This window comes from Pelobates fuscus, chromosome 13 (genome assembly GCF_036172605.1).
Source record: "Pelobates fuscus isolate aPelFus1 chromosome 13, aPelFus1.pri, whole genome shotgun sequence".
Classification (NCBI taxonomy): domain Eukaryota; kingdom Metazoa; phylum Chordata; class Amphibia; order Anura; family Pelobatidae; genus Pelobates; species Pelobates fuscus.
In genome coordinates, this window is record NC_086329.1 from 52790114 (window position 1) to 52804548 (window position 14435).

Below are 14435 nucleotides of genomic sequence, written 5' to 3' on the forward strand. Positions count from 1 at the left end.
TTGTGTATTTTTCCTACGCTTGACTTTCTTTGACCAAAGGTGGAGCTTAAATCATCTCTATTTCCTGTGTCAAGGAGAAGGGTGGGTATTGTGGGAAAACTTTCTTTGACACAGGAAATGGAACTGACTCAAACTCCTCCTTTGGTCAAAGAAAGTCAAGCATAGGAAACATACATACGACAAAGCAGTTCCTACTTTGTATTATGTTTTAAAGAAAACCAGATAAGATAGGATGAAAAGAAGAACAGATGCTGAGAGAGGAAGAGAAGAGAAAACAATAGGATAAATGCACGTTTCGTGTGACAGTGCCTCTTTAAAGGCCAATTTTGTCAATCTGAGGGATTAAACTAAATGCTTCATGGACGGTACTCTGGCACCACAACTTACACACTTAAAAAACCTGAAGTGGTTATAGATCTTGAGTGTCTCTCTAACATCTATACTTAGGTTATTTAACTAATTTGCAAATCGGTTTCAAAACGGATGGAAACCAACCAAATTACTGGAACATTTTTCAATTCTCACAGGCACACAAATGGTAGTTTTGTCAGTTTTGAGAAGAAAAAAAACACACCTTTGTAATTACCATCTTCCTATCAACAGGAACCACCCTAACTGCCCTCAGGTCCTAATTGTGTTGAGTTTGTTCCGAGAATAATTTGCAACTTTACCTAAAGCTGGATCTCTACTGAGTTTAATAGTAAGTAGAACTGACTATTCCCAAGTAGAGGTATTGGGGAATAGTCAATTTTAAATATTTTTATTCAAGGTTAAACCGTTGGATATCTTTTTTTTTTTTTTTTTTTAAGGATACAATTTTTTAAGTCTTATCCAACCTGACCAACCCTTAACTCTGCGAATAAACCTTTGCCCTTTCCCAAATGGTTATGACTTTTCCTTAATAATTCCGCCGCCAATTTTACCAATCATTGTTTGACACACTGTAAATATTTCAATCTCTCTAAAACTGAGCTCCTTGTCTTTCCTCCTCCTAATACTGATCCTCCTCTTTCGCTCTCCCTTCAAGTTTGTGGTACCCACATCAGTCCATCCATGCAAGCGCGCTGTCTTGGCGTCATACTTGACTCTGGTGTCACCTTTGAGCCTCACATCCAGCATGTTGCCAAATCCTGTAGATTCCATCTTAAAAACATAGCCCGCATCCGCCCCTTTCTTGCACTAGATACTACCAAAGAGCTTGTCCATGCTCTAGTAATTTCCCGCATGGATTATTGTAACCCTCTCCTGATTGGTCTTCCCAAAAGCCGTACTGCACCCCTACAGTCTGTAATGAACGCTGCTGCTAGACTGATTTTCCTCTATAGTCGTTTCTCTCACACCTCTGCCAGTCCTTACATTGGCTTCCTGTATGCTATAGGAGTCAATTCAAGGTACTAACTCACACCTATAAAGCACTGAACAACTCTAGCCCCTCTTATATCTCCTCACAGATCCATAGGTATGTCCCTTCTCGGTCTCTCCGCTCTGCCCGTAACCACCTCCTGTCCGTTGTCCGCACCCGTACGGCCAACTCACGCTTGCAGGACTTCTCGCGGGCGGCTCTCTTCCTATGGAATAGCCTGCCTACCGCCATCAGACTCTCCTCTAGTCTTGCATCTTTTAAGAAGTGCATTAAAACCCATCTCTTTAGAAAAGCTTATGGCCTCCAAGACTAACCCCTACCTCACATACCTGTCTCTTGCCCTCTCCTAAAGGGCAGCCCACCTTATTTGACTGCAAATTCCTGTCCTAATGTGTTTTACACCCCACCTCCTATAGAATGTAAGCTCGATTGAGCAGGGTCCTCTTCAACCTATTGTTCCCGTAAGTTTATTTGTAATTGTCCTATTTATAGTTAAATCCCCTCTCATAATATTGTAAAGCGCTACGGAATCTGTTGGCGCTACATAAATGGCAATAATAATAATAATAATAATAATAATACATATACCAATCTGTTTTCCTTAAATGTTTGCTTTTCGCTTGTTTTTCTGGAATTAAATCTATTTGAAGACACACAAAACTATACATATCTTTACTGAATGCTTCCTCTTTTCCCACTAATTACATTTAAATTGGGTAATTGTAACACCCCCTAGGTGTTGGTCAAATGTAACATCCCAAGACGTTCTTGAAAACCAGAGAATATCTAAATGTACCCTTTTCTGGTTAAACATTTTGTTATTATTATTATTATTATTTACACATTTATCACTATAAGTAATCCATCCACCAATCAGAATGCTCCTGCAAAAACTCTTCGACCTCCGATACTACAGGAAGAGAAAAAAAAATGTATAGTGCTTCTCTGTATTTCATACGATTCATATACCACAGGAAGACAATTGACTCAATCAATGGAGCTATCTTGACTAGCTCATTGATTTCTCTCCTGTAGCACATGGATGCTATATGCTACAAGGCAGTGCTTCTCATGTTCTACCCATCAGTATGAGGTCCATGAAATGTATCCTAAAAATTATGTGATGCAACCTAACGGGAGTTTCATGTAGCCTCACATTTTGTTACATTGAGGTGTTTTCACTTTGCACTTTGTTGACATTTGTAATGACATTACATTAATGTATTGAGATATCATGTCTACACTCTAGTCACTTTTAGCAAGTTCTTCAAATGACAGAAGGTAATGCGTTTGTAATCTAGCAGTATCTGTCCATCTTCACACTTAGGACACGTGAAGAGAGTTATTTTCTTTTTTTGACAACCTAATGTCTAGAAGAGTGGGGGTAAGAAATGTGTTTTTAGAATGTTTTATTTAAATGTAAAATGTAGTTATCAGCTTAATAAAGGTTTTAAAATTCTGTTTTCCAAAATATAAAACATATCATAAAACATACAAAAGTAATGTGATCACTCAAAATGTTGACATTTCCATTGGCTACCGTGGATCGTTCATTATAAAAACCTAAGCAACATAAGTGGGTGTTTGGTTGTGCTTTTAATTTTGTCAGTCATAAAATGGTGTTCAACAAAATATTTAATCCTTAGGACACAGTATTCCGAACAGTTTATTGGTGATTAACCAATGAATAGAGGTGCAAAAAAAACCAACAGATTTTTGTTTCAAATCCACTGATATCAACAAAGAAATGAGGAACAATCAATCAGATCAAGTTAAAAGTCCAATTTATTTATTTCATTTTTTTTTGTTTTTTTTTTTGTTTTTGTTTTTTTTTTTTGTTTCTTTGTTTTATACTTGAAAACCGGAACAAGCCTTGTTTTGAACTAGCGTACAAATGAAATGGCAGACACATGCTGAAATCAACAGTGTGACATTAAAAGGAAAAAAAAGAGGTCATAATCTGTTACAGAGAAATAAGATAACAATAAATATTTCACTAAGCCATGTTGAAAAGACCTCTAGCCATTTCAACATTTTATCCATAATAAAAATAAAAAAAAAGTTGCTCGTTTTTTAAAACAGAGCGCAAAAATACCAAGCATTAATAAATAGTTTCAAACGTGTGGTAAAAGACAAAAAAAAAACAAAAAAAATCCTCCAAGTAAACAACGAAAGCTCGTACAATAATAGAAAAAGGTAATAAAAATATTCGCCTTGCCGTACAAATGCAAACAACATAAGTGACAATAATTTTGCTTTTGCAGTTTTAATATACAAAGAGCACCATAAAGATGAGGCTACCTGCAATTAAATTAAAATCTTGGACTGTCTTTTACTATGGCCTGAGATGAAATTCTTTGAAACACCATGGGGCGGAAACCGTTATTATCCTTAAGCATTTAAGCAGGTAACGCCAGTGCAAGTTGCAGCAAGGCGCCATAGGGTGTGTCAGATTGTGCTTGTATGGTTCAGGAAAGGGGTAGCTTTACCCAGAAACCATTTTTTTTACCATATACAATATATCTTTGTGCTTCGATTATTTTTATTAGTAATTTCGTGAATGTGTAGTTATGTAGTTCACCTTTTGAGCGCTGTAAGCTTGCAGCACAGTGTTAAATTTGCTGATATTAAAGTGGTTGCTTAATTTGCTGGTAAAATTGCATTTTCAAAATGAATAGTTCTCGTAAAACATGACTTTTCATTACGAGGAAAATTTGGTCTCATGGCTGCCTAGGGGATGCAAAGTAGCCTGTACGGGCTATTCTGCCTCTATTAATATGGCAAAGATAGTAATTTCACAAACAGCACTCGTTTGTACGACAACTTATACTTTCTCAGGTTTGTTCACCCATCGTGTTGACATTTCATCTCAGCCCATCAAACATTCAGGAATTTATGGAATGTACAAAAAGAAAGAGCAAAGCACACATTACATGGGCCGGCAAGAGCTTGGTCCTGTTCAAACAGGGCTGGCATGATTGTGCCTGGACTACCGTGGGCAAAAAATGCAGTCGCTTCCGTACTATGAATAAATTACTCAGATTCGGAGGTGCATAACTATGAATAATTCACTCTCTACAAGAGGTTTTTGTTCTGGACTATTAATGAGCAAGTGGAATGTTACGTGTTTGTTTTTGTTTTGTTTTTTTTATACAAAAACAGCTTCTTTATTTTACATGGGTAATGAGTACCAATCAGTCCACACTTAATGAGGCCTTGATACAAGGTCCGGGCACCTAACGGGTTATTACATCCCTGTAGGAACAGCACTTTTTTTGTAGGCCAATTCTGGAAAAAAACATTTATAACCAAAATTACCTGTGAATAAAACAATGATGAAATCTGTGTTGTTTTATTAACCTAGATGTTGTCAAACAACTTTTTTTTTCTTTTCTGTACAGTAGGACTTAAATAACAAGTTATTATTTTTTTTATTTTTTTTTTTTTGCGATATTTTATCCTGCCAAATGAAAAAAAAATATATTATGGCAGCACGTTAGTTTTTTGTGTTTATTTCTTTTTTTTTTCAAATTCACTAACAAAAAAAAAGTACATTTAATCCTTTTAAAAGGACAAGCGTACGGTTAAAAAATTACAAGCTCCAGTAAAAATACAACAAGTGCCTACATCATTTTAACCAATCAATATTCATTCCATAAGAATAAGGGAGGGGGAAAAATTAAGCACAGGTCAGAAATGTGATTTTTTTTTTTTTCTGCAACGCAAAAACAAAATGAAGCACTTTTTTTTTCTACTTAACTTTTTTTCTACATGGTGCAGCAGTTCACCTTTTAATCCCCAAATACAAGATTCTATACATTTTTTTTATAATAATAAAAAAAAAAAGAAAATCAACACCCAAGGCAGAAAAAAAAATACTAAAACTCAGACTTTACAATTACAGTGACAAGAACAGATTTATAGACCCACCATTAAAATTTTACTGCAACATTTTCAAGGATTTTTTTTCTGGTTTTGTAAATTGCCAGGTCATTCTATATTATTACAAATACTGGTCCACTTTTACAGTAATCAAGAAATTTTAATATATATAATATATACTAAAACCCCATCACCAAATAAAAACAATATTATACACAGGGGCCTTGATGGCATTTTATAACCTATTAAGCAAACTTTGAAAAAAGAAATTATCGTCCAAACACACATACACACAATTATTTTTTTTCTTTTTTTAACCCTTATAAGTATTGAATACTGTAAACGTATTTTAAGACAGAGTGCACTAAATTTAATGTTTGGAAAAAAAAATAGCCGTTGTTCCTGAATTGTTTTTTTTTTTTTTCCCATTCAACGATAACTGTTTTTTTCAGTTCAGTTCAGCAGTAAATAATTTTCATTCCGTTTTCTAAGCAGCGTTGTCCTGAAATAAAAAAAAGCTGACAATAATTCAGCTCAAAAAAAATGTTCAAGGTTGTGCTGGGTAAACATCTTCATGTGATTGGGTCTTATGGCATTTTCTGTGTCCTCTATCTTCAACCAGATTTTTTTTTTTATAAGTAAAATGTGGCTTTTGTTTTTTTTTAAGAAATGTACTTTTTTCTTGTATTTCTATTTCTAAAAGTCTTTTTTTTTGTTTCACAAAAATGTTTTGCATTTTGTCTCGAGAGAGACTTAAGATAGGAAGATCAGTTTTCAAGGCACTCGCTACAAAATTGAATGGCAGTAGACGAACCGTCCAATAAATTATATATATGTTTTTATAGTGTCAGCATTGTGAATGCCATGCTTAGCAACACTAACACTTAATCTCAGGTGTTCCCTTATAAAGTTCAACCACCATCAGGTTGACAAGGAGAATATGCTATAATTTCTTGTTCAGAAGCCATTGAAAATATAAAACTCAAGTGTTAAAGTGCGGTCAACATAATTAAAATGGATAACCTTTCGATCTCTGCTGTCCTCCTGGTGCGCGCAAAGAAAAAGAAAAAAAATGGGAAAAGGGTCTTAAAAGCAGGTGTCATTAATGGAAACTTTCATTATTTAAAATAAATAACATTTTCAATCCATTATCCACAGTACTTGAAATCAGCAACTACATTACAAAAACAAAATGTATTAATTGGAAAACAGTGATGACCCTTTTAGGCAATCAGAACTGCACATGCTACAAAATGCAGCAAGTGAATTCTGGACCAATTCTTTCTGTGCCAGATGGCAAGAATCGTTGTGTGGTTCATGTCCTCTGGCAATGAAAGCTTTAAAGGGTCAACAGTGCCACTATTAACAATTTCTGTGCCACACTGGCCAACTACCCATTGCCCCTATAAGTTTTGAAGGGCACTCTGGCACTGAAAGCAGCAACTGTAAGGAATTGTTTACATGCTAGGATGTGTACAAATAGTTCATGTCTATAAATGGACGAAAAGACAAATTTTCGTCCATGTGAAAAATGCCAACTGACAGTAGATTTTTTTATTTTATTTTTTAATAAATTTTTATCATACCTATGGACGGGCTGAAATTTCACATTTTGTTTTTGCTTGACCTACCTCAGTGTAGATGGTGTTATTTGCTAAAAAGAATTCTGTTTTGCTAAAGCTTTTACCTATTTCTACTCATTTCCAAAACTGTCTCAGCAAATTTTCTTTATTTTTCTCTTGATACTAGACAATTAAATCTGAAACCTATTCATAATGAAAGCTAAACAAACTATTGTTTAACGTTTCCAATTATAGAAAATACACCCATTATGCATTGTAAATATTTTTTGTTTTTGAAAAAAATCTTAAAAATTGTAAGTTGCTACTTCACTGTGATGCATGTAATCACACCACGCAATATAATTAAGTGCTAAAATGTTTAACGATTGTTAAGCCGCTGTGTAAATTCTCTCTCTGACCCCCATCTTTTAGGAATGGCAAGATAAAATCATAAAATAAAATGTAAAATATATAAAAAAAATATATATAAAAATAAAAACGTAGCTGATGGCTTCTTTGCAAGAAATTACATGTTTAGCTTAAATTCCAGAAATGTAGCAGCCCAAAATGATAATTTAAGATATGTTTCTCCTCTATAAGGAAAATAATTTTAGGCTACTCTGGGGAAGGGGAATTGGAATTGTATTGTTCTGGAGGGGAATAACATGTGCTGTTTGATAACAAGTTGCTGTCCCCTTCAGCACAAGAGCAGTTTTCAACAACGATGAGCAAAAATAAAAAAAAATAAAAAAGTAAAAAAAAAATAAAAAATTAAAACAAAATAAGAAAATTGAGAAAAAAAATGAGAAAATAAATTTAAACAGCAAAAAAAAAGTACCTGCACATGCCAAAATTACAAATAAAACCCCAATAAATACAGAAATTATTGCACAGTTAAAAGGCTCCACAATGTTTACTGCCTTATTCAACCCTCAGATTCAACAGAACTTTGCAGACACAAGGATTTAAGTGCCGCTTTTCGACACCTAACATATTTATGCTAAATTATGTTTATGGAGGCAAGTTAGGTCAGCTTTTCTCAGTTGGCAATAGTTAAATCTGTACGAATTAAATGAATACCCAGACCCCTGATTTAACCCATATAGGGGGCCTTAGCTTCTTTCTGCCTGCTCAATTTTGACGTCATTTGACAGCAAATGTTCTCCATGCCATTTTTTCATGTGTTTCTCCAGGGTGCTGTAAACACTGAAGGGCATCTGGCAAATGTCACAGCGGTAGACCTCCTTACCTAACTGGCCATGTGTTTTCATGTGGCGCGTCAGCTTGCTGCTCTGGGCACATGCATAGTTGCAGAGCTCACATTTGTAAGGTCGCTCTCCAGTGTGGCTCCGGCGATGGACTGTGAGGTTGCTGCAGTTCTTAAATACTTTGCCACAGAATTCGCATGTGTCACTTCTCCTCCCTTCTTTCGAGCTAGGTCGACCAGGACCTGGTCCACTGATATGAGGCGTGCTGCCCCCACTTGCTGTGCCACTCCGCCCTGAGAGACCTCCATCCAGCATGTCACCTGGTGGAGTGGAGAACCGCAGGCTTCCATTTTCTGAAGAGTGCTCAGAAGAAGTTGCAAAAGGGGATTGTCGAGAGTCTGTGAATCCTAGAAATGGATCCTTCATGAAGTGCCGTGAAGCTGCATATCCTACCAGCCACTGAGAGTAAACGTTTTCAGAAGGGATTATAGTTGCTGGTGGCAAGTCCAAATCTTTCTCTATCTTTATCCTTTTGGATGAGTTGTTTAGGCCAGAACCGGAGATGGGCATGGGTTTTCTTGGGAGTAAGCCTGGAAAAGGTTCACCTGAGCCAAAGTTTCTTCCATTCACTGTGCCTTCATCATTACGGATGATTTCTCTCTCTACTCCATCTTCATCACCTTGCATTCTCCGACAAAGGTCTCTTGGGTCTGAAGACCGTTTTATAAAATGACTCCTCTTTTGCTTCTCGTTGAGCATGTCATTGTACTGCTGCATACCAGCTAGGCTGACATTCTCCATGACTTTACCAAGAACCATGGACTTCTCTTCATGGAGTTGCTTTGCACCATTTTCACGATTGCGACTCATTTCTGAATCCATACTGAAGCTTGATTCAGGTCTACTTTCATTCTCAAGCTCCTCTTCCTCCTCTTCCTCTTCCTCCTCTTCTTCCTCATTTTCGTGGCCTAGAGAACGGTCACTTTCATTTCTAAAATCAGTCTCATTTGATTTCACCCCTTCTCCTGTCAACTCACTAGTGCCTGGTTCTGGTGAGCTAGTGGCAGATAGTCCATCGTCCGACCTGCCAGTCATGGAACCAGATTTGTGCATATGTGTTTTCATGTGTCGTTTTAATTTGCTTGCTTGGGAACACGCATGATCACAAAGTTGGCATTTATAAGGTTTTTCTCCTGTGTGACTGCGGCGATGAACTATAAGATTGCTCTGAAACTTGAAGGTTTTACCGCAGAATTCACAGGACTTGCTCTTGGCCTGTGTCTGTGGTGGAGTAGTACTATTGGGGGGCATAGGTGGCAAAGGAGGCGTGCTCATAAAAGGTGATTTAGGACTTGGCTGAAAGGGATTTAATAGGCGATGCATAGGATTTCCGCGATTGGGAGACACCGGAGGAGGAGTGGAGTTGTTCCCTGCCAGTTCTCGTAGCCGTCGGGAAAAATCCATAGCTGGAGATTCAATTGCCAGAGGGTTTAAACGCATAACTCTGTCAAAGGCACTGGGATGCTGGGCGACTAACCCCATTTCTTCGGCACTAAGGCGATGAGGGTCCAAATGGTGGCGAGGGGGTGGGCTGAAGAGTGGCGGTGTGTTAGGGAGCCGTGCCTCACCAAAGCCTGGATGTTCACGCAGAATGGGTCCTGTCATTCGTAAAAGGTTAAAGGGATTGCTGTCTCCAAGGAAGTTCATCAAAGGGGATGGTGCAACAGTCTCCGGTCCCATAGGTGGAGGGATTGTGATGCGTGGAGTGAGCGAACTGTTTGTCGGGCTTGTTTCCAGGTAGATACGAAATCCATGTGTGTTTTGAGCATGCTGTAGCAGGAACCATGCATTGTTAAATGGCTGCTTGCATGTTGTGCAAATATAGCTTGAAGGCTCATCTTTACCTATGGGAGACATGAAAAATAATGTCAATAACAAGCATTGTAAAGCACAAATCACTTGAAGCTCTGTAAAGAGAAAATGTGCATTGGGTACCAAAGCAGATGCTGGACTTCAGATTCAAGCTGAGACTAGTAGTATAGTGGGCCAGGTAAGTCACAGATGTGGTGGACTATATTTCCCAGCATGATGGGTAATGTAGTGCATCACACATTCAGGGACAAATAAATGAGAACCCCATGTTGATCTGAAAATGATAGACTCCCTACATTAATAATAAAAAATAAATTGCTTAAAATAAAACTTTCATCACATTTTTACTTCTAGTGTTTTAAACATGTATGCCATTTAATCAACCTTATGAGGAAAAATAGAATAGATGTCCAGGCACTCTCAGGATACAAAAGGCAAATTTATTGAACCCACTGCAACGTTTCAAACTACACGGCCTTTGTCAAGCTGTAGGTCGAAACGTTGCATTGGGTTCAATAAAATTGCCTTTTTGTATTCTTAGAGTGCCTGGACTTCTCTTCTATTTTTCCTCATCAATTATTTGGTTCCTGGTACTGGGACTGGTCTGGTGCACCCGGATACATTAAAAATGGCTTAGAGTGCAGTTCCACATTCCTGCTATATTTAATCAACCTTATTGATTTTTTTTTTTTCCCAACGATGTATACTGATTTTGTTTGAGAAAATGTCACTTTTTTTATCTGGCTGAGCAGCCATGTTGGGTCAGATTCTACTTTTAGCTGGCCACCTGCTGGTCAGTCTAACTTGCCTACTGCTGCAGGGTCACACTAAGAACACAGAGCAATTGCAACAGCAGGCCAGTCCGGCTGAGCAGCATTTGGTCAGTTAACAGTAAGGTCTGACACAGTAAAATGTTCTCATAACAAAAAAAAATCAATATGCATTATTTAAAAATTCATTACGTTTTATTAAATGTAATAAAAAGAAATTGAAAAATTGAGAAGTGCAAATATGATGACAGTTGTCCAATCTGTTTAAAATACAATCCTATTTTTTTGTAAAATGGGGTACATTTTGTGATATATTGAAAAACATTGGCAAATAGATATTTCAAAACGGAATATTTCCTACTGATACATGTTTCATATTCTGCTCCTATCAGGTATATGTTTCAGAGTATGTAAACTAAAAAGCCTGTAGATCAATAAGTGCCTCAATAAATGTCACCTTAACACATTCACTTCGATTTTTTAATTTTTTTTTATATACACAGCAACTGTGCATAAAAGCTGACCATTGTTAACTTGAGCATAAAGACTTATCCTCTACGGGACATTTAAACGGCTTACTTCATTTATTCACGATCACTTAATAAGTGAGGGAGATGTTTGCAAATAGTTTTTGTGTCAGTTATTTGATGAGAAGTAGTGAAAAAAATAAAAGGTGTAAAAAAAAATGAAAACTAGATTTAGAACAATGGAGATGAGTAATGGCAGACAGGTAGCCAAATTGAGAGACAGACAGACACATACGGTAGATGTTTCTTAATTATCCTTAAATTAAATACACACACTGCAGAGGAGGTAATTACTAATGATTAGAATGTAAACATGCTGTATTTGTCACAATAAGTTCTGCAGTTTCCTCTCCCCCATTATCGATGGATGGAGATATTGGGGAGTTGAGCTACTAAAGACTGAACATTTTTTTTTTAAATGTCCCATTCCCTGTGTATAGACCAATCGTGTGCTGAGTCTGGTCTACCGGGATTTCTGATATCACCAATTGACTTTACATTGGGTTTACATTGTCTCATTGAGTCAGGGGCTGAATACATTGGGTTCAATGGGCAAAGCCAACAAGTCAGAGGGTAGAGTCAAATTCAGAGGCAGAGTTTGGCTTCCCACCACCTTTAAAGATTACCTCACGCCACAGACAGAGACTTAAAGTAATCTTTTAAACAGTGGACAAAATAGTAGAGTTTATTTGCTTTACTACTTGCAAACACCCCAGTTGCATTTATCAAAGAAAATAAATTCTGCAAACATTGGTTCACATGAGTCAAATTATGTGTTTTACTGAGTATGTAATGGTCACAGCCACAGGCCTACCATAGCTGGTACCACACACCTCACCTACTTTTGAATTTAGAACAGGAACATTAAGAAACTTCTAATAATAGAAACCAGAGTTTTAAAGGTCTTTGTAGCCTACAATTCAAAGATAAAAAAGACAGCACTTTTTTTAACCCTTTAATGCCTGCATTTTTATTTTTTTCGGCAAACATGCAGCGAGGGCAGAAATTAGATCCTAAATCCGTCACTGAGTTCAAAACAGAGACAGGTACAGACAAGATACCTCCACAATAGCTGCTTTAAGTAACTGAGAAACCTCATGACACTCTACAACTCATTTCACAAAAGTATATATTTTTTTAACTTTAGCCTGTCTGCCTTTCTCAGGGGCCCCACGATGCAAAGCTTGAGAGGGACCCGCAGCAGGCGAACAAAACTGAAATATCGAGCTAAAGAATCAGACAGCCAGGTATAGATGAACAACACCTGACTGTATTCTCCAGAAAGGAAATCAACATGGCTGCCATGTAAAATAGCAACAAAACAAAACAAAAAAAAACATATAGATGAAGGCTATTGAACTAACCAGTTTAAACTTTGATTGCTGTAAGGTTTATATTTTATATAAAGCTGGTAATTACAGCTGTAGACACACAGTTTCTTACAACAAATCTGAAATCTGTTTTGGGATTCTAGACATTTTAAGTATTGCTCAAGTTCCTATCGTTACTAATTAATGGCAGACTCCAAGTTGCTTCTAAATGTAATAAAATATATGTTAACGTGTCTGTAAATATGTTAACTGATAAGACCAATTCATTTTGGAGCACATATATTAATGTAACATAGTTATAGAGTAATTTGTATTATTATTTTTTTTCTACAAGCATTTTACCATTATTCAAACTTTTATCTCTAATTTAGTATATATTTAACTGGGAATCACAAATGTCTGGACAATCTAGAACATCCTATATTTCAAGAGATACATTTTATAGGCTTAGATATAGCAGGCACTAACAAATATTTGTAGACTAAGGTAAACACTGTAAGACAACTTTTAAAGAGAGCAACAAGGAAAAAAAAAACATATACTTTTAGTTGTGTGGTGATTGGTTGCTCAGTACTTTTAGCCAATCAGATTTCAACTTGAATTTAAATTACCGTATTAATCATAATTACAGTTACTAGAATATGCAATGTTCCTGGAACAAGTGGTGCATAAATACAATCTTCTAAATATTCTCTTTTATGTAAACTGAAATCTAGTTGAAAGACTACAGTTTCAGCAAAACTGATTTTTTTTTTTTTTTTAAAGGAATTAATAAATAGGTACATTCACAGAGCTCTACTAAAAGGATACAAAAGACAGTCACTATATATTTAAAACATATAAATGATATAAACCTTTATTTGCTCTCTTTTCTCTTGCCATGTGTACTTTCAGCCCGGCATACACAGACGGGAACGTGTACGGGCAGGAAAGGTTCCATTCAGATAAACCTGGATTACAAAATCTTATTAATTCAACTTAAAAAAAAAAAAACTACATTGATATGTTCCTTTAAACTAGCAATCTATTCATCATTAGCCTGTCGGGACAAGTTAGAAGGAATTTTTCTTTTTTTTTTTTTTACTCGTCAGTATTTTATTTTTTTTAAAGGAAGAATATGTATTACTGTATCTATTTCCTGGGCTTGGCTATGTGACTGTCAAAATAAAAACATCAAAAATACAACAAAAACATTCTACTTAACATCATTATAACCTGTTGGACTAAGATACTATACACAAACAAGCAGATTGTCATCTTGGGGGTGGGGGGGGGGGGAATAACAACAAAAAACTGTGACGTTTTACCCATAATTCATTTCTATTAAATAGTTTTTTTTATTATCAAAGAAATGGACTTTCCACATTCAGATTTTGTGAATTTGTTGCTAGAAATTCGCCTAAAATGGCATTCAGGTTTAGGAAGACATCACAATGCCAATGAGAATGGAGCTGTTAATTGTTAAAGCACAGCATCAAGACTCAAAAACAAAAAAAAAGTGGCATGGAGGTCAACTGAAGGGTTTGCATCTACCAAATATGACGTATGGGGTGCACAATTTCTTTGTCAACCGTATTTTGTAAAAAAATGTTGTGGACCATGAGCTCCCATGATGCTTTGCAAACCAATATCTACCTCTACCTACCTAATCTAAATAATAATATGAAGAAAAACATGTAAGTATGATGCTGGCTTTGAAAGGTCACAAGAAAAGTGTATGTTTGAATACATCCGCTCATATCACATAAAGTTTGTGTGCATGTAAATAAAGTGGTTTTAGTTCTTCTCATTATGACATAAACAGTAATACTGAGCCATAGACAAGCTTTCAACAACCTATAGCTGGAATTTATCTTAACCTGTGAAGAAAATAAAAGTGTATCAGCTACATATATAAATATATGTGCAAAGGTTGTCATA

The 14435-nt window shown here is 36.2% G+C and overlaps 1 protein-coding gene across 4 annotated transcripts in view; it reads right to left on the minus strand.

The window, feature by feature from the left end:
- Positions 1-3027: 3027 nt before the first annotated feature.
- Positions 3028-14435, minus strand: part of BCL11B (BCL11 transcription factor B) — an 87447-nt gene continuing 76039 nt past the window's right edge. For 2 of the 4 annotated variants that reach the window (XM_063439744.1, XM_063439743.1), the window contains exons 3-4: positions 13370-13465; positions 7637-9919 (exon numbers count right to left, since the gene is read on the minus strand). In XM_063439744.1, the coding sequence (XP_063295814.1) occupies positions 7920-9919; positions 13370-13465 (2096 nt within the window). In that variant the 3' untranslated portion in view covers positions 7637-7919. Of the gene's footprint in view, positions 6290-7636; positions 9920-13369; positions 13466-14435 lie in introns of those variants that run through there. The other 2 variants (XM_063439746.1, XM_063439745.1) reach the window with 2 other exon arrangements.